This window comes from Peromyscus californicus, unplaced genomic scaffold (assembly GCF_007827085.1).
Source record: "Peromyscus californicus insignis strain IS unplaced genomic scaffold, ASM782708v3 Scaffold_10__1_contigs__length_136768540, whole genome shotgun sequence".
Classification (NCBI taxonomy): domain Eukaryota; kingdom Metazoa; phylum Chordata; class Mammalia; order Rodentia; family Cricetidae; genus Peromyscus; species Peromyscus californicus.
The window spans coordinates 32,396,928-32,418,297 of NW_026294391.1; the positions used below are offsets into that span (position 1 = coordinate 32,396,928).

The 21,370-nt window shown below is 32.9% G+C and overlaps 1 protein-coding gene across 5 annotated transcripts in view; it reads left to right on the forward strand.

Annotated features, from left to right (window-relative positions):
• Positions 1 to 21,370, forward strand: part of Cnksr2 (connector enhancer of kinase suppressor of Ras 2) — a 236,486-nt gene that overhangs the window by 57,758 nt on the left and 157,358 nt on the right. For all 5 annotated transcript variants that reach the window (XM_052729013.1, XM_052729087.1, XM_052729167.1 and 2 more), the window contains exon 4: positions 4,172 to 4,259. In XM_052729013.1, the coding sequence (XP_052584973.1) occupies positions 4,172 to 4,259 (88 nt within the window). The remainder of the gene's footprint in view (positions 1 to 4,171; positions 4,260 to 21,370) is intronic.

The window sequence follows — 21,370 nt, forward strand, 5'->3', positions numbered from 1 at the left end:
GTAAAAAAGAAAGCACAGTGAGCAATCCATGGAGACTGAGCCAGTATACGCAGCATTCCTCCATAGCCTATGCTTCAGTTCCTGCCTCCAGGTTCTCATCTCGAGTTCCCCACTTATTCCCTACCTGATAGCATGTTACTCTAAGCTGAAATAGCCTCGATATATACATATATAGTAAATATTACCTCTAGTCAATAAGATATTGCTTAGTTGTTAATGCTTAAATAACATATTGGTTTTAGTTCTATTTACAATCACTATTATTTGCCCTGTAACTGTACATTCATTTATCCTGAAATAAAATGATTTAAGTAAATTCCATTATATTTTCTTTTCACTATACTATTGCATAGAGTGATTAGAGAATGCTTTTGTTTCCTAATTGTGGTCATGAGTACTGTACACACACTACAAATTAATTTTTACAATATAATAGTTTTTGAGGCTCTGTTGTATTATGTATTATTACATTTTATCATTAATACAACTCTTGATAAGCATTAGTTCAGTTCACCTCCATGTACAAACACCCACAGCAATCCATGAAGTCATCCAATGGCTGTTTTATGCTTATTTCATAGGAAGTGAAATGTGACATAAAGCCTAAAGAAAATAGTTTAGTGTACATTTTGTGCTATATCACATAGAAGTATTCAATTAAATTAGAGGCTATTTGATATTTTGACCACAAAAATCAAATAAGTACTTAAAAGCAATGCAAAAATGTAAATTGTGGTAACTTTTAAATTCTATAGAATCTTTTGTAAATTGAAAAAAAAAGGATTGAATGTTTTTTATTTTTAATCACAGAAAAATTCAAGTGTAGACTGGCTTGATTATTAACATTGCTTTAACAGCTTGAGTTAAAAGAAAAAAAAAACTGACCTTGGTGGCACATACCTTTAATTCCAGCACTGAAGAGGCAGGTTGATCTCTGTGAGTTCCAGATCAGCCTGGTCTACACATTGCACTCCAGGCCAGCCAGTCAAAGATACCTACTGAGACCCTGTCTCAAAAAAAGTAAAAAAAAAAAAAAAGAAAAGAAAAGAAATAAGATAATAATAAAAAAGAAATTCTTGCCGGGCGGTGGTGGCGCACGCCTTTAATCCCAGCACTCGGGAGGCAGAGGCCGGCGGATCTCTGTGAGTTCAAGGCCAGCCTGGACTACCAAGTGAGTTCCAGGAAAGGTGCAAAGCTACACAGAGAAACCCTGTCTTGAAAAAAAAAAAAGAAAGAAAAAAAAGAAATTCTTGGCATTTTCACTTTATGGGAAAGACAATGGGGTGCAGTCCAGGGTGATTGTTTTATTTAGATCTGTGAATTTCAAAGATTCCTTGTTGTAGAAGATTGGAGAAGACCAATGCTAGAAAAAGGAATACTACTTTGGAGGCTTTTTCAGGATTTAATAACTGCTAGTACTGACAGTGATTGCTATGCTAACCATGGTGGTGACAGTCTTTGGCATGAATAACTTTAGTCATACTTATTCAGTCAAAACAATCCAAAAGGATTGTCCTTATTTTACAAGTGGGCAAACTAGGATTTAGAGTAGTTAAATTCAAAACCAAATGAGTAAATGGTGCTAGTAGTACCTGATAGATCCTGACAATCTTAGGATATATATAGTTTATCTTCTCCACTGCTATGAGATTTTAATTAGTGAAGCAATAATAAGAGTGAAAGAATATTCAAGTTGTTTGGGTAGATAAGTAAGGCCTAGGGACAAATAAGACCTAGAGAGTCAAAGAATGAGGACATTTATAATAAATAAGACATGCCTGACTTGGCTGACCCAGTGAATAATCAAAATAGGCAAACCCACTATCCAATAGGAGATATAAGGAAAATATTAGAATATATTTTGATTGTCTTATTTGATTATTCAAAAATCTTAGACCTTCCTAACATGCTATATGTCCTTAGGTATAAAATAGGGCTATTGTTCTTATTAACTGTTCTGTCTATAATATGTCATTCAAGATAGCAGAGATTTCTCTTATACTTTGCTCACTGATATAGTTAATCAGAAAAGGCCCTAGCCTGTACTGTATACTTTATATTTTTTGAGGGAATAGAGAGATGTGGGATAAGAAATGAGCCCTGTGGACGACCAACAATTGAAAACTGATTAAAAGTTTAGCTCATGCTGGGCATGGTAGCATACTTCTTTAATCCTAGCACTTAAGACACAGAGGCAGAAGCAGGAACTGAGTTCAAGGCCAGCCTGGTCTATAGAACGAGTCCCAGGGCAATGCAGAGAAACCCTGCATCAAAAAAAAGAGAAAAGTTTAACTCAAGAAAACAAATATAGACCTGTAATCAGAATAAAGAGGAGTTTATGTGAAAGTAGTGTTATGGAAGCAAAAGAAAAAAATTTGAAGGAAAAAAGACAGTTATCAATATGGACAGATGTTGCTAAAAGATTAGATAGGATAAAGTATGTGGTAGATTAGGAAATCAGGATATTTGTGAATTATTTGGTTGAACATAATGTGAGAAAAGCTGCAGGATAGTTTTCTATTTTAACTTTCCCTGTGATTCAATTTTTAATCTTTAGTGATTGTGGAAAAAGAATATTAAGACAAATTCTAAGTCCTAATAGTATATTAGGGAACTTGACTTTGTTCCCTACTCTGCCTTGGGTTGTAGGAATATCTATCTGTATTGCTCCTTGGCCCATAGAAATTTTAGAATGTATTGTTACCAATTTAAATGTAACAGAATCTTATCTACAATCGTGTTAGATGAGAAATATTCATTTGTTTTGCTGGTAAGCAGTATAAACTTCTGTCAGATATTGTTAGTGGATATGTGTTTATTATATGTTTAGTTTTCAAACAAAAATGTTTTCTACATAGCAGCACTTCATTACAACATTCCACATACACCCTTTTTTGTATATCCTAAAATCTTTTTAAAAATCTTTTAACCTTTATTGTTATTTTATGTGTATGAGTGTTATACATTTATGCATGTCTGCACACCCTGCACATGTAGTGCCCATAGAGGCTAGAAGAAAGTATTAGATCTCCTGGAACTGGAGTTGTGAGCCACCATGTGGGTACTGGGAATTGAACTAGGTCCTCTGGAAGAGCAGTTAGCTTTCTTAACTGCTGAACCATCTCTCCACACTCCAGGTCCTAAAAAGTATACACAGATAGCAAAACACAATAATTCAATGCTAGAAAAGAGAAAGGAGTAGTATCCATGACCATTGTTACAAATCTCTAAAGTACACTGGAATGTATATGCTTTTGTTTTCTTTTCATTAACTAAAATTTAATTACTTCTTAAGTATAAAATTTCCATATGAATAATGCTGTGTAAATGTTAAGATTTTGATTTTTTTGGTATATATTTGATTTGTAAGGTTTAGCCATTACAATTAAATATTGCTAAGTATTTTGTCTTATTTTAAAGTTCTTTATATATAAAATTGTCAGCTTACATGAAATGGAACAATTCCCTGAATATGTTGTCCTTAAATGAGATTGAAGTAATGATAAACTCTAGGTATATTTATGGTAGTGTTTAACTGCATATGACTGTGGGCTCTGGATTCAGACTTCTGGGTCTGAACACTAGCTCCCAGACTCACTCATTCTGTCACTAAACATTTATCTACCTTCATTGTTCTATTTTCTAAAACTAAAATAATAAAAGAATGCCTGTTTCAGAAGAGTTACTGTATATATTAAGTTAGTATGTATGTCACAATTAGAATAGTAATTCACATATAGTAAGCTGGCAGTAACGACTAGTTTATTAATACTGCTAGCATTTAATTATGAGTATTTCAAGTAAATGTCATATTTAAAGTGTTAAGTTTCTTTGGAAAGTAAATACTAAATAAAACACTGCTTTTTATTAAGCTTTCCTTTTCTATTTTGTATTAGATATAGTAAAGGAGCCTTGAAAAAAGCATCAAAGAACAAATTTTAAGAAATTTATAAAGAAAAATTTGATAGATATAAAATTATTTCTAAATTTTAATTCTTCTAATTTCACTCATTTTAATCTAAACGAGTCCCAAATATTATTTTATCACTATGTAAGCTTTATAAAAATTCATTTCATTATCATTCAAAATCTTATGTTATACTATTTCATTTTGGTGATTTTCACTCAAAAGCTATTCTTAATAATCATAGTCTTTGTTTTTCCATTGTAGGTCACCATTTGCTGCTGTGACAGACTATTCAGTCACGAGAAATAACGTCATACAACTCTGCTTGGAACTAACAACAATCGTGCAACAGGTATTGACTGACAGTATTTCCTTTGGTTAAATTACTAGCTATTTTATATTTCAAAAATGAGCAAATGATTTTTAAAAAGCAAATTATTTATTGAAAAGTATGCATATATCATAAGTTTTGTTTATCAGAAGATAGAAAATGAATTGGAGTACCTAACTTCATTATTATAAGATCATGTCTGTCAGTTTCATCTTCAATGGAATGTCTAAACTGTATTACTTTCACACAATTAAATAACTCCATTCAACAAGTTCAGATTTTTGCTCTAAGATATTGATAGTTTTACTTTGTGTGTACACATACACAAATAAATATACCTAAGAACTTTTGGTAATGAGCTAATTACTTGATCTGATTTTTCACTTAAATATAAGCCAGAGATTCCAAGATCAAATGCCTTCAGGAGTCCAACAACTGGTATAAATGTTTGAATCAATTCTTTTATAAAACAATGAGAAATGTCAGAGACTGAAGTAGATTTACTAGTAGATCTATAGAAATTTATCTAAATAAAGTACATCTAGGAGGATTGACATTAATAGGTACAACTCTCCATCATAAGTCTTATGGTACCCTGTTGCCACTGCTTCTTTCTCAGGGTACCATTATCTAGTGATGCAGGAATTGGGAGAAAAGGGGGTAATGTATAGTGATGCAAAAAATTATTGGATAAGCTCATGAAACTGTGGTCGACTTTATCCTTGTGCCACCTGTTTTTGATTATCAGACATAGCTCTCAGGTTGCTATATTGTTTATAATTCCTCAAAAAATAGGAAATTTGATTAATATAGACTTACTAACTTCAGTATACTTTTGTTCTATCATGTAGATATTTTTGCATCATATATCTCACACTTTAGGTTCTCAATATTTTCATTTAGGACCTAGTGAATAACATTGTTTTCCTCATCATGGCATACATTAGGTATTCATCAGAATTATATGATGGAGATGAAAAGCTTTTGTTAGTCAAAGAAACATTCATGATGATGGGAAACATTTTTTAGCATTTTATTTATTTTCTTTCTTTTTTCTTTTCCTTATTCTATTCTCATATAATACATCCTGACTGCAGTTTCCCCTCTCTCTACTCTTCCCAGTTTCCCCTCCACCTACTCTCTCCCCAAGATCCACAGCTTCTCTGTTTCACTTCAGAAAAGAGCAGGCCTCCCAGGGATAGCAGCCTAACATGGCATAACAGGATGCACTAAGTCTAGGCACAAAGCCTCATCAAGGCTGGATGAGGCAACCCAGTAAGAGGAAAAAGGTAATGGGAAACAGTTTATTAGCTTAGATGTACTCGAGTAGTCTGTATCCCTTCACATTTGATAGCGATAAATTACTTTTTTAAAAAAATTCAACTAGAAAATTGAAAGAAGCATGGAATTTTGAAAGTACAGATTAATAAATATTTTTTTCTGTAAAGATAGTAAATATTTAAGACTTTTTTAGGCTAGATTGTACCTATCACAATTATCTCTTATTTTATGGCAAAAATAGCAGGCACATATAAATGTATGAATGTATTTAGGTTCCATTAAAATTTGATTCATAAAAGTAGGCCAAATTTCAGTCATAGCTATTGGCCTGTGTTCCAGAGTAGTAGAGTCCAGTGTGACCAACTACTGTTTGATACCTAATTTGATACCAAATTTCTAACATGAAGAGTTGTTAGAAATTTGAAATGCTTGGGACCCACTTCAAATGTATTATACGTAGGGCCCAAGAGCTTGCATCTTTGCAAGTTTTTCTAGGTGGTTTTGGTTGACATGCATTGCTCTAGGGAACAGAGGTAATAGCAATAACATAACTTATAGCTAATGTTTCCTGTTGTTATGACTTGTCAGAAACATTTATTTTTATTTTGATTGGAAAATTTTTTTCATACAATATATTCTGATCATGGTTCCCCTCCCCTAACTCCTTCCAGATATCCTTACCTCTCAACCCACCCAATTCCAGGCCCTTTCTTTCTCTTTAGAATACAGACAACCAGTAAAAACAAACAAATCATAATTTACAAAAACAAAAAAGGTATCAGAAACATTTTTAATGTATTTTCTAGAGTGTTATTCTATATGCTTTTGTTTTTTAACACAGTCTGTGTGCACACAGTAATAAAACACATAATTAACACTTTACTGTTACTTGGTAAAAATCTATAGTAATTTTATTATGTGTTATTAAATATTTTTTGCTTTTACATGACACCAAAGACAATTGGAACATTGTGAAATTAAAATGAAATTTATTGTTTATTTTTATTTTTATACTAAAGGAATTCACTTATTGCTATTTTTATTATATCAACTGTGAAAATATTTTCAAGTATATTTGTGAAATAAAAGTTGCTGTTTATTGAGTAGTGGGCTAACACTTTTTGTTTTTATAAACCAAGACTGCAATTCAAAATGGCAGCTATGAGTTTGCTTGTAATCCTTGAGGATCATCAAGTAATCATTGCTTAACTCACACATATTCAACGTTTTCTTATTTGGAAAGGCAATACGCAACGGGATTTTGAACAAAAGTTACATATAATATGAGGTAAAAATAGTTTTCTGTGTTTAGAATTTACAGATTATACAACACACCTTTGTTCTTAACCTTCAGCTATTATTTCAAGAAGAATATGGAAATCATTTCTAGTGAATTAACATTTTTCTGCAGAGATAAGCAGTGATGGAAATGCAGTCCATGTCAGATGGCTAGCCCACACATTCTGGGATTTTAAGAGCCTGCCATATAAATAGTACTTAATTAATTTCTTGCTTTTCTCCAGATCGCATGATTGTCTGCTATTGACAGTTACTCTTTATAAAACATACCCCATTCTCATATTGCCCTCTAAGGCTTGTTGCTGTTCTCTATAGGACTTTTCAGTAGCTTTGCTGTTCAGCTCAACATTCTCCTTAAGCATCTTATTATAAGTCAATAATGGGTTTAAGTTTTACGACTTAGAAGTCAGAAAACATTAAGTAGACTAGAGAAGTGTAGTAGAATATTATTTTAAGGTGTGTTACTTTTGCTTATGTTGCATTTGTTTAACTCTGTGAAGCTGTGTTACTGTGCCTGTATAAAACACCTGGTGATCTAATAAAGAACTGGCCAATAGCAAGGCAGGAGAAAGGATAGGTGGGGCTGGCAGGCAGAGAGTATAAATAGAAGGGGAAATCTGGGAAGAGGGATTGGAGATCTAAGATCTAGGAGCCAGAGAAGAAGGACATCAGGGGCCAGCCACCCAGCTACACAGTGAGCCACAGAATAAGAATAAGATATAATTATGGAAGTTAGAGAACGGGAAAAGCCCAGAGGAAAAGGTAGACAGAATAAGTTAAGGAAAGCTGGCTAGAAACTAAGCAAGCTAAGGCCGGGCATTCATAAGCAATAATAAGCCTCTAGGTGTGATTTATTTGGGAGCTGGGTAGTGGGGTCCCCAAAAAGAGCAAAACTACCCAACAACAGAGAAGAGATTATTTTACAGGATGATCTTTAAGTACATATTGTCTTGACCAAACATAAAATTATTAAAATACTCCAAATGTACTTAGAACACAGAAGGACGTTTTGTGCCCTCCATACCAGCTATATACTCTGTTTACATGATGGTGTACCTTCTTCGGACATTTTGCTCATACGTTACCAGCTTTTGTATTTTAAAATTCAGTAGCTCATGACATTTGTCACATCTACTTCTACCTCATTCTCATTTTCCCATCACATGTCCTGTTTGATGTGTCATCTTTACTTTTGAACAAAATCTTATGTTGTTGGCTTTTTCCTTGGTTTTCCTCATTCCTAATTTGTACCTAGTTCTGTTGTTCCTTAAAAGAAACATTAAATGCAAATTCCTCTTAATAAATAGTCATGACATCCTGTTTTAATCTATCAGTATAGAATTGATCACCATTGAATTAGTCATTGCAAATCTAAGCCCATGTTGCTGTTTACAAATGAATTGCTAACTTCTTCCTTTGGGATTCAAAGGAGCTAACATGCTGTTCCAGCATAACTTCGATTTCATCTTCAAGAATTCCCATGTGTCTTAACTGTACTCTAACTCATACAGATAAATTATCATTAGTCTGACTTCTTCCTTTGGGATTCAAGTGAGCTAACATGCTGTTCCAGCATAACTTTGGTTTTATCTTCAAGAACTCCCATATGTATTAACTGTACTCTAACGCATATGGATAAATTATCATTAGTAAAACAGTTCTTAGTTTATCTATTCGTCTTATGATACCTCTGTGCAATATGTCCTATATATCTTCCATCTCTGCCTTATTAAAATTATGTCCTATCCTTTAAGAACTTTGAGAAATGCTACTTCATTTGTGAAGCTTTTTTGATTTCCCGCATGTGCTTTTGTCTTCTCTCACTATTGAGTCTTTATTGTAATGTTGTTCCTGCTATGGTTGAAATTAAGTGTAATACCTTGCTTTTGGCCTTTTACTTTTCCACACATTCATTGCTCACCTTTTTTCTGTAAAAGATTAGACTAGTTACTTGTATAATTCTCTTTTATCCCCCTTTTTGGTGTATAATTCCTTGTGTGAGCAGAGGTAGAGTTCCTCATTGTTGTGTGCATAGCATTTCACATACTTTCTGGGGCAGTTATATGCTATGAATAACAATTATCTTACTTTCATTAGTGAAGAACTCCTTGAAGACAGAAACAGTGTCTTTCTTAGTTTATATACACTATTGGTGAAAAAGAAATTGACTGAGCAAAATTATTCTCTGTGGCTGGCATGTGTTCATTTGTCTTTAGCAAAGAAAGAAAGAAAAAAATAAATTAAGTGTTACTCTTTTTAATGAACTCTCATGTGAAAAAGCTTCCATTCTGTTTCTTTTATTCATATTTTAAAAACCTCAACAATATCCATCATATTAAATTTCCTTTTATTAGTTACTATACGATTATGAGGGCCGATGACATAGCTCAGTGATAGAACACTTGTCTTGTATGTATATGGCACTCCTTCAATCATCAGTGCTAGAAAAGGTAAAAATAAATAATAAGTGATTATTTATCCTCATAACCATATTCCAGGCTAGCCTAAAATATCTTTCCTGAAACACCATACAGATGCCTAATGCTAACAAAATGTATCTTTTAGGAATTTTGTATATTAGTAGACAAAACTTATCTCTGAATTTCTGCACTGTTTTTCTGCTATAATGATACAATCTAAGGTTTTCTGAGCTCTGTGTCTGTTTCTGCCCATAGTATCAATAGGAATGAGGACTGATAGATAAAATCATGAAATAAAATAGTTAACTGTTTATTTCTCGATAGTGAATCTATGGACAAACTACTTTTCTATATTTACCAAATTTCCCAAAGTGATTTTAAGATTATAAGAAAAGAAGGATTTTTTTGCACACCAAAAGAATGTTAGTTTAAGTTTGACAAACGAACCTATCATAAACAAATCCTAAAGTTATATTTAAAATAAATTACATACAGTTAACATCCAACAAATTGTCTAATCCCGCCATTTTATATAAATAGTAGCCAAAGGTTTATTTGGAAATATATGAAGTACCTAAATATAGAAATTAAACTTTAGCTGCCACTTAAATGGACAACTTGAATAAGTAAGGAATAGACTTTAAAAAATATCTAGGGCATGCATTTATTACCAGGCTTTCAAGAAATCTCACCTGAACAGTTTTATGCTTTGAAATATGCTGTGCTTAAAATGATTTTTCACTCTCCTTTAATTATTTTTATTCCCTTTGCAGCAAGATGAGATGATCAATATCTAAAAATAAACTGTCATAAATGGCTTTTCTCCCTTTCTTAACACAAAGGGGTGGTACAATAAAGTAAGTGGAAAATTCTTATTGATGTTGGACACTTCTATTTCGAATAATGTTAAAATTAAAGAGGAAAAACACTATAAATTTCCTTTGAAAATCTCCATTTGGAGGAATTTACATAGTCTAATTTAATCTATATCATTTTTTCTTATTCTGTGTTTGGATAGGTTGAGATTTTTGAAGCATTTGAAGATACTTTTCCCTAACATTTTGTTCCCTACATAAAATTCGTTATAAAAACACAAAAAAAAATGGAGAAAATTGTTTTAAAAATCTTAACTGGAAAGAATTCTCACAAAGAACTGAATCTTCTTTTTAGAGCCCTGTCAGCAACTGAATCAGAAAAATGAGACAGCTACCCACGCATTTCTTGTCAGCATTGAAATAATTGCCATGATGCCTGTCTTCGTGGGTATCAGCATAACCTAAAATAATTCTACTGTACCATCTTAATATTCTCTACTTCAGACAAAAACTGAGATTGTCACTAATTAAGAAAATGAACACTAAAGTGTTGTCAGTTTGAAAGGTAAAGCCTTGATGAGGTTGAGAGTACTTGGGACAAGGGACAAGGATGAAGGCAGTTTGTTTGGGGAGATGCAACCCAGCTCTCCTGAAGATCAGTCCACACTGGAAAATTCATGTAATGGCTTTTACAGTTTGTAACCATAAGTGATCACATCTAGCTCAAAGTTATTGGAAGGATCAAAATAAATGGGAGTTAAAATGGCCAAGAGAAGTCAAATGAAAAACAAGAGGAATGTAACAAGAGATTTGATAAGGGGGTAAAATATTTTTACTTAAAAACCAAATGTACATTTTTTCTCCCATTAGTGTCTGTTAGTTTTCTTGGCCAAAATTTACACTTATATTTGAATTATATGCTGAGAAAATAGTTTCAGGTGTTGTAAAACATTTTTAAATCAGATTTCCATTTATTGAATTCAGAGTGAATACTTTCTTTTAAAAATTCAATTTCTGGCAAAATGCTTTTACTTGAAATAGTTGTTCTGTTTTTCTGACCTTTTTTTTTTTTTTACTTTGCTCTATTTTTACCTGGCATAGTTATTTTACTTCATTATAAATATATATTTAAGAAAAGACAAAGGTATTATTTTATTGATACACTTTAAATAGCCATACTGAAGAATTTATTTTGCTGAGCAATCTCACTTAAATTATGTATTTGTGCTTTCTAGACATTTAGTTTTATAATACCTTTTATATAAAATGAAATTAAGTATTATATTAAGTATCCTACAATTATGATTTTGAAAGTAAAAATATAAATGAACAAGTTGAGTATACATCTCTTAAAAATATAGTCTCACTAAAATTTAACTAGTTTTATCTATTTAACTTTGGGTTTTTTAGTTACTCAAGCTAATCACTTGTGAGAACATTATAACTTTTTATGGCAGTGAAATAGAATTTTTGATTTCTATTTTAGAGTATACAATTTATAAATACTTAGAAAATATTGCAGAATTTGTAAAAAAACATGTAGCCTAGAATTCATTTTAAATTTTTAATTAATGATTTATTCACAGAAAAATTCATAATAATAGCTGTCAGTCTACCTAATCTTAATTTGTCTTTTGGAATATATCTTAACATTTACATTTAAATGTAATGCAGAAATTAATGTTGGTCATATATGAACTTGCCACTCATACTTACATTTATAAATCACTTAGATTTGAGCATGTACAACTCAAAACATGTCCATTTTTGTGGTCAATGTATAGTAGTCATACAAAATATATGTATCAATAAAGCAAACTTTAGTTACATACATTTAGTGATGTTAAATGGTGGACTAAATTGTACTTGAACAGGCAGAATATATATTCTTTAGTTCATGCATTGTTAAGGCATGAAAAGCTGGGCCAGAGTAGTCTCATAGTCATTTCGAACACAGCTTTAAATACTTTTGCTGCATGCTCAGGGTTAGTGTTGAGCCTTCTTGAATCAGACATTCTAGGTGACCTGAAAATTGAACAGGGCTCTTGGGATTGAAACTAGAGCATTTCAGACCAAAAACCAGGGCAAGCCTTATATATAATTTTTAACCAGTATGAATTATATTAATTCAGCATACTCAGTGAAGATAGTATGAAAGTTGATTCTATTTTTCCTTCATATTTAAACTAATACTTTTAATTCAATTCACCTATAGTTTAGCCTTTAAGTTTTCTTTAGCTGCTTTAATAATTCAGAAGCAGTGTTTATATCTTTTCAGGTTTCCTATTTTATCCTAATATAATAGATCAAAAGTCAGATAATAGAAGTATTAGAGACAGTAGTAAAAGAGCTTGAAGATTTTATCTGAATACACATATAAAAATGGAATTAGCAAAGTTGATAGTATATTAAATGTATGTACAACTGTAAGTTTTCAAAGGCCTATTAGTGGGTTAGAATGTTATAATCAGATAAAAGTACACATGCATAAGAAGTTTCATGATCTTAAGTAATCACTGAGTTACATATTTTCTTAAGGCTCAGGATGAAAGAATGAGTGAATAAATTATTGCATGCTAGAAATTCCTCAAAGTCATCCTGTCAAAACACTTTTAAAGATGTAGGCTGCAGCATTTTCTGTACCAAAAAGAGTAGATAGTTTATACTGCACTAGTTAAGTTCTTTTAGATGGGAATTGACAATGTACTATTTCTCATACTTCTGCCTTATTTACTATATTATAGTTAAATTTTGTATTATAATGGTGTGCAATATTCTATATGTACAAAAGAATATATGTGGCATGTTTGCTATAGAGCATAATAATAAATATCATATAAATTGATCTTATAAATTTAATACTTGGAATGCTAAATGTTTTAATTATTGAGCTACTCCTGCATCTTCTCTGCCTACTGTCTCTTGTGGCTTGTGTCTTTTGTCATTTTGGTTTTTTGTCTTTAAAGATTCATTTATAATACCTCACTAAACATATTTAATGATGCATGTCTTTGAGCTTTAGAAAAGTATTGTCACTAAGCATCTCATTTTTTTCACTTAGTATGTTTCTAAATTTTTATTTGATTTATAGCTGTAGTTCATTTCACTGAATATAATATTGTGTCCTGCTCATATTCACTAATAAGTTTATTCTCCTGATCATGGCTATTTGAGTGTATACACACATTTAATTATACAGTAAAGCATATATACTAAGTTATACAGTTTATGATACATTGCATCATTTTCTCAAAATATTTTTGCTTATTACATTTTTTCATTTTCATACAACCCATGAACTATTTTTGTCACATATTTTAATATATAATTCACCTTTCAAAAGCTTTTATAATTTTCTCCAAAAAAAATCCTAAGAAGTAAATTTTACCATTATGCCTATGTAATGTGAAAGAAACAGTTGCCAAATGTTAGGTGTAAGGAAACAGATGTGGAAAAGTATGTTAATAGATCTTGACCCTCAGAGGGAATACAATAAGCCTCACAAGATATTCCCTGGTGTGCTACCATTTGCAACATATGGTGATTACTTTTACTAAAATTTCAAGCTAAAAGTAATACATTTCTAAGAGATTTTCTATGATAGATTGGGTGAAAGCCGAAGGCCTCAGCATATCTAGTACCTGGCACATAAATGTTTGCTGAAAAAATGCATACCTTCCCCCTTAAAAATTCACCAAACGAAGGCTATAAAAATTCTAAGTTAGATTTAGTAACTACTCTGATACTAACAATGACCTAAAAGAGAATTAACCAGAAAATACTAATTTTGCAATCCATTTGTATTGCGATTGTGGCACATACAAAATTAGTTGCACATATTCTAAAGTGGCTTATTTCTGATCCTTTTCCTCTTAGTTTTTGTACCTTTAGGGAGAAGGGTTAAAACAATGATGTCAATACCAGCATCCTTCATAGTGATTTGAGGAAATGAACAAGATAGGAATTACTATGAAGAAGGCCAGAGGTTCAAGGCAGAGACTTGATTTGAAGATAGGGAAAATTTTAATCCAGTCTACTCTTTCCCTCTCCAAATCCATGTGTTTATTCCTAGCATCATTTAGAATCATTTGTAGCTTAAAAACAACAGTTTTGATCTCATATTAAACTTGGAAATCAGAGCCTTAAATATGAAATATAATGTCCCTGAACAATGCAATGCTACAGATAGTATGTGTTTTAAAATAAACTAGATGGGAGATCAAAGTATCAATAAAGATATCTTTGTTAGTTCTGAATCTTCCATAGCTAACTCTTTATTGGTTCTGGTTTACAGATGTGTCTAACTCCTATTTAGTGCTGTGCCATTTTTTCTGAAATGTTTTCCAAATGTCTTTGTGATGCTTATCAGGAGTTATCAACACTACAACTATTAATTCCTTTGTACTATCTTACTGCTATTCATGTATTTTTGTTTTATTTTGTAACTTGCTGAGTATAACCAGTGTCATCTGTGTTATCATGAATCTGGATCTACCTATAAGAACATCTAGGTTCATCAGTGGGTAGACAGTATCTGTCCCTCCCCTGGAATCCACCCATAGCCAATAAAAAGATTATGGCCCCATGAGACCTACCCCAATCCATGATTGACTGTTGATAGGCCCAGTTTTTTTGTAGGCCCAAGGCAGGCAGCTGCTGCTAATATAGACTCATGATTACATGGGCTGAGTCATGCCTGAAAGATAGATTTTCACAGGCCTTCTCCCTATCTTCCAGCTATTATATTCTTTCAGTCTTTCCTTCCTGAATGTTTCCTGAGCAGTAGGTGGGATGGTATATGTAGCACAAATCCTAATTGGTCTTAATAAAAACCCAGAGCCAGATATTGGGGTAAATGTTGAAAGATCAGAGGACAAAGAAATAAGCCACAGCCACCTCTCACATCACCAACTCCTCAGCTGAAAGGACAGTGAGCTCCTGTCTCTTCCTGTCTCATATTCCTCTCTCTGCTCTTCCATGTCACTTCCAGGCTCCACCCCGCTGGTGCTGGGATTAAAGGTATGAGATCCCAAGTGCTGGCATCAAAGGTGTGTGTGTCACCACTGCCTGGCTCTGTTTTTCTTTTAGACTGGATCAATCTTGTGTAGCCTAGAGTGGCCTTGAACTCACAGAGATCCATCTGCCTCTGCCTCTTGAGTGCTGGGATTAAAGGTATGTGCCACCCCTGCCTTGCCTCTATGGCTAACTAGTGGCTTAGCTCTGCAGCATTCTGATCTTCAGGCAAGCTTTATCTGTTAGATCACAAACAAAATTACACCATAGGTGTAAATGTACTGTTTAGGGATAAACATTGAAACATCACTTACTCTCAGGACCTAGTGCCATTAGTCTCTGCATTCACTGCTGTTCATTACAAAGAGTTTCATTTATTAAAGCTGAGAGTAGCATCAGATATTTTATTATGTACTTGTAATTAAAGGAGAATCAGTGGTAGACTCTGTTGTGTTATCAACAGACAAGGGTAGGAACTAGCTAGATAAACAAGGAGCACTAATAATATTTTAATCATTTATTATGTATCAGAATGTGCCTGGATCATATTAAGATTACATATTAGTCTTTACATGGGTTGCATGACATGTATTTTTCATACCTATATAAAATGAAATCAGCAAACTAACAAAAATATAGAGTAACTAGTTGAAGATGTGGTTTTTAATAATGCAGCACTTTAGATGGGGTCTGTAGACAAATTTGTAAATGGTCTTATTAAATAAAAAGCATGGAGCCAAATATAGGGGTGAAAGCCTTAGAGAGATCAGGGAAATAGGGAAAGCCACCTGCCAGCCTTACCTCACCAACTCTGCAGCTTCCAAATGTGAGTTACTTCCTATCTACCCATGCTTTTATTGCCTTGCTGTTCTGCCATCTAATTTGCTCTCTTGTCAAGCTACATCACTTCCTCTTCCTGGCCAGCTCTGTTACTTCCTGTCTGTACAGGCCTCCAGAACTCTATGGTTAGTACTGAGATTAAAGGCGTGTGTCACCAGCTTGGCTCTCTTCCCTCGTGTAGCCTTGAATGCGCAGAGATCCTGCCTGCTAAGTGATAGGCTTAAGGGCGTGTGCTACCACTGCCTGACTTCTTTGTTTACTTAAAATGGCTTTCTATTTCCTCTGATCTCCAGGCAAACTTCATTTATTAAAGCACAAATAAAATATCACTACATTTCATCACAAATAAAATATCACCACAGGGGTCAGAATGACAACCAACATCAAATAGGTAATTCAGGTGAATTTAGGCCCTAATAAGTAAAATAAAAATGATTGAAATTGTACCTAATGGTACCATCCTGAATAACTGATCAGAATTAAGTAATTAGAAAAGGCTAGATTGAATTAAACTTATAAAAATGAGATTAAACTGTTGATGAACCCAATATGGCAAAAGAGTAGACCTACACGAAGGTGGCAGTAATCTGAGACTGTTTATGTGTTACAGTGTAAAGAATGACATAGTACCTCTGAAAAATATTGTACCCAAATTTCTTGAAATGAAAAGACACCCTAGAAAATTAATGACATAGTTTTTGTATTAAACTACATTCATTGTATATTCATATGCATATCTTATTTTTCCCTTATATTGAGGGATTATATCACTCAAGATAAGAAAGATTATGCTGCAGAAGCAATCTGAAAATGTGACTGGCTTCAATAGTGGTGCTCATAATCTATATCTACCCTGGTTGTTAGATCTACCATATCATTTCTTCACTTCAGAGCCACATGTGAAAGGGTAGCCTCCTCTAGAATACTCCTGGTCATCATGACAGGTAACATAGTGAACTGTGTGTTTTTTCATAGGGCTTGTACGTGGAAATAAGGCATAGTACATCAGCACACGGTTTATTTCCTACAACATATTATGTGTCTATCACTGAATTTAGTCACTCTAAAAAGTTTACTTCTCCTTTTAAAAAGACAGTGCATGTTCAGGAATTGTTTAAATGTGACCTGTTGAGAGAAAGTAAACGGCGTGTTGAATTTTGACCAAGTATCAAATTCCAGCTTGTGATCATTCAGTGCTAGTATTAAGAAACCTTAAATGGAGATCTGGTGTGTACAATATTTTTCTTGGAAGGCATATCAAATTAAGCTTATAATTTGGGCTTCTGCTACTGCTATTTCTTAGATTTATTAGGCTTTAAGTATTTTGTCTTCATTGTCATCAATCTAGAATATTAATCAAGTGTCTAAGAAAATGGTACTTTTACAATACTGCACTTACCAAAAAGAAATGATTTTACTTTGCCCAGGAAAATACAATTTAAATAGATAAAAGATATATGGGTTAATGAGTTTTTTAATGCTAATAGTAGAAATTTATTTGAATAAATTATATTATCAGTTTTCTTCCATCCAGGTGAGAAATCTTGAAGAATTAATTAGTGTATATCTTTCTTTATGAAGTATATGGTGTTTATTTTTGCTTGAACTATTTAATTAAAATTGTCTCAAGGGGAAAATTTCCCTCACTGCTATCATATAGATTGTTTTCTTTTCCTTAGGATACGTTAGATGGTCTTTATAGTGAATAACTTGAACATCTGGAAGCTAGAAAATCTTTGCATTACAAAAAATGTTACCTTCATTGTATGAATATTTCTTGGTATCTTTTATGCAATACAAAACTTTATGGAAAGAAAGGCTTGATTATTTTTATTATAAATATCTGCTGAGATCATGCACATTAAAGTTAAAATCAGAATCACATTCAGAATGTTTTTAAAGCTGTGAAACTCAATCCTTTTTTGTAGAAAATAGAAATGTGAAGAAACTAAATGTACTATGAGTTTGGCAATTACATATTTTATTTTCAAATGATGAGTTTTGAAAGTTACCTTTTTTTTTTTTTTTTTTTTTTTTTTTGGTTTTTTCGAGACAGGGTTTCTCTGTGTAGCTTTGCGCCTTTCCTGGAACTCGCTTTGGAGACCAGGCTGGCCTCGAACTCACAAAGATCCGCCTGCCTCTGCCTCCCGAGTGCTGGGATTAAAGGCGTGCGCCACCACTGCCCGGCGAAAGTTACCTTTTTATAACTCATCTGTAAAACATTTATTATAGAAACTGAACATTGAGAATCAGTGTAATGAAACATTTATAAGGTGAATTAACTTTATAGAATCCATGCAGCACCTAGAGAAATTAAAGTTACAAGGCAGTTGTCTATAAGGTTCCTTTTTGAAAGTATTGAGAGTTTAATAGGAAAGATTCAGAATAGACTCAAGCCAGGTAGTGGTGGTGCACGCCTTTAATCCCAGCACTCAGGAGGCAGAGCCAGGCAGATCTCTGTCAGTTCAAGGCCAGCCTGATCTACAGAGCGAGATCCAGGACAGGCACCAAAACTACACGGAGAAACCCTGTCTCGAAAAAACAAAAAACAAACAAACAAAAAGAATAGACTCAACACATACAGAATAAATAAACATAGTTCATTATGGAAATTAATTCACTGCTTCCTAAGACTGACTAAAAAGATATTAAAGTTACAGAAATTACGTCTCAATATAATTAACTTTCTAGTCATTGGAGGCTTTCTATTAAATCTTGGAAAATTGAAATCCTTTGTAAATTTTAGGGATCTGAATAGCTCTGTAAATAATCAACCTACTTTTTCTCCACACCCCATAATCTTAATATATTAAGGGGTTCATTTATCTACTCATTGCACTATTGTAACATTAGTCTTTCATTTTCGAGTGAAAAACTAAAATGGTTACAGCTGAATTGGGTTTCATTTTATATGCAATACACTAATTTATAATAAGTAAGTTATTGTATATATAACTTGTATGTTATGTGACTTATATGTTATTAATGTTATATATTACTATATATCATTATATAACTTATATAGTGTATTGTATATTATTATATATGTTAGTATTCATACAGTGAAAGTAACATTTCTTTGAAATGCAAAGCTTTCCTAGCTTCCAGATATTCAAGTTACATATATATGTATATATATAGAGAGAGATACATATATATATGTATATGTATATATGTGTGTGTATATATGGAGTATTATGTTTATATGAAGTAGACTATTACAAAGTAATATCATATAAGGTATGGAAGAATTAACCAGATTCACTGACAGATGAAGTTTTTAGCCTTCCTATCACTGCATGATTATTTCTTTATGGGATCCATTGCCTCAAAAGATTTCAGAACTGTATTTGTATAATTAATTTGTGTATTTTAAATTGATTAATAGCCTGTAACTATCAATCAGCAAAAGACAACTGGAATTGCAGTTGATACGAACTACCATTTCTAGTACTCTTTTTTGAAATGCCCATATTAGTTTTTTTGTCCCTGCCATTTCAGTACTTTCTCCATCTACTGTCTTGGAAAGGATGGGTAATGCTGTCTTTCTATTTGTTTTATTTCTTTGAAGAACATTAAATGGCAGAAAGAAGTGGAGACTAGCATAGGTAGCAAGCACACACATTGACACCTTGAAATTTTGTCTTATTTCAGAAAATTCCTAAAAAGTTTCCAATTTCTGCTTAGAACTCTTCCTCAAAGACACATTAGCATTAGCATATATCTTCTAGCCCATGTTTATGAAATTTTCTAGATGTGTAAGTATTACTTGTAAACATTGCATTCTGCTTCTCAATTTTTGTTAACATAAAAGTGGGATGGAATGTTAACAGACAGCCTGACTGTTAAGTAGCCTCTTTATATGAAAACTTATGAGTCTATTAATATTTATAGATATACGGAAATATAGTTGTTTCTGACATTGAAAGTTCCTAGCTTCAACGTGTGTTAATGCTGATCAAGGTGAAGTACTACTATAATTAGAATATATTTTCTAACTGACTGATAAATCATCAGCTTTACTATTTCAAATCAGGAAAAAGTGGTGGCACACATCTTTAATCCCAGCACTGGGAGGCAGAGACAGGCAGATCCCTGTGAGTTCGAGGCCAGCCTGGTCTACAGGGTGAATTCCAGGACAGCCAGGACTACACAGAGAAGCCCTGTATTGAAAAAAACAAAAAAGAAAGGAAGGAAGGAAGGAAGGAAGGAAGGAAGGAAGGAAGGAAGGAAGGAAGGAAGGAAGGAAGGGAAATAGATAACGATTAAGTTTCTTTTTTTCTTTCTCATAGCTCAAATTTCAGTTGTTTTGTGTCACAGTTTGAATTTGTAAAATCAAATTGTGCTTATTTCCCTGAATACACTTAATCCTTGTTCCTATGCTTTTCTATGCATGCTACTCTCTTCACTTTGGTATCCAGACTCTTAGCATGCCTCACTTTGATAAAAATATATTTTAGCTATTTTTCCTTTTGCAACTATCTACTCATAGTTTTCCAGCTCTGTAGCTGGAGAGTTTTTCTCTGGGTCCCGCCAAGCCCCCCCAGTTCCACAGCCTTATAAAATAAACACACAGACGCGTATATTACTTAAACTGTTTGGCCTAATGGCTCAGGCTTCTTGTTATCTGTTTTTATATCTTAAATTAACCCATTTTTGTTAGTCTATAAGTTGCCACGTGACTCGTGGCTTACCGGTATCTTAACATCTTCTCATGGCAGCGGCTGGCAGCATCTCTCTCTCAGCCTTCCACTTCCCAGAATTCTCCTCTTTCCTTTCCCCGCCTATACTTCCTGCCTGGCTACTGGACAATCAGCACTTTATTTATTAATCAATCATCCACAGCACAGGTCATTGAAATATTATTGAAAAAACTATAGATATAAGATATATATGAATGATACTTTGGCATATGTATATACTATGAAATAATTGTCATATCCAAAGTAATTAACATATTTATCACCTTACACAATTGTGTCTGTGGTATGATCTATCCTGTTAGCAAATTTCAAGTATACAATACATTGTTATTTACTATAATCATCATGATGTGTAGCAGGTCTCCTCATTTTTCAAAATGATTGCACCAATTTATATTCCCATGAAAAATAGTCAAAAGATTCAATTTCTCAACATTCTTGAAATATTTTTGACAGTTTGATAATTGCCATTGTAATGGTAGAAAGACAATACCTCATTCTGGCTTTAAGCCTCCCTGAGAATTAGTGATATTGACCATTTGTATCTGTTTTGCAAGATTTCTACTCAGATCTTTTGCTCAGTTTTTATTGGATTATTTGGTTTTTATGTTTTATTCATTTGACATGTAAGTTCTTTGTATATTTTAGGTAACAATTCCTTATGGATATATAGTTTGCAAATATTTTCTTTCTCCTATTCCATTTTTGTAATTTGTCTTGGGAGTTTTGAGGATGGAATCCAGGGATTCACATGTGCTTCT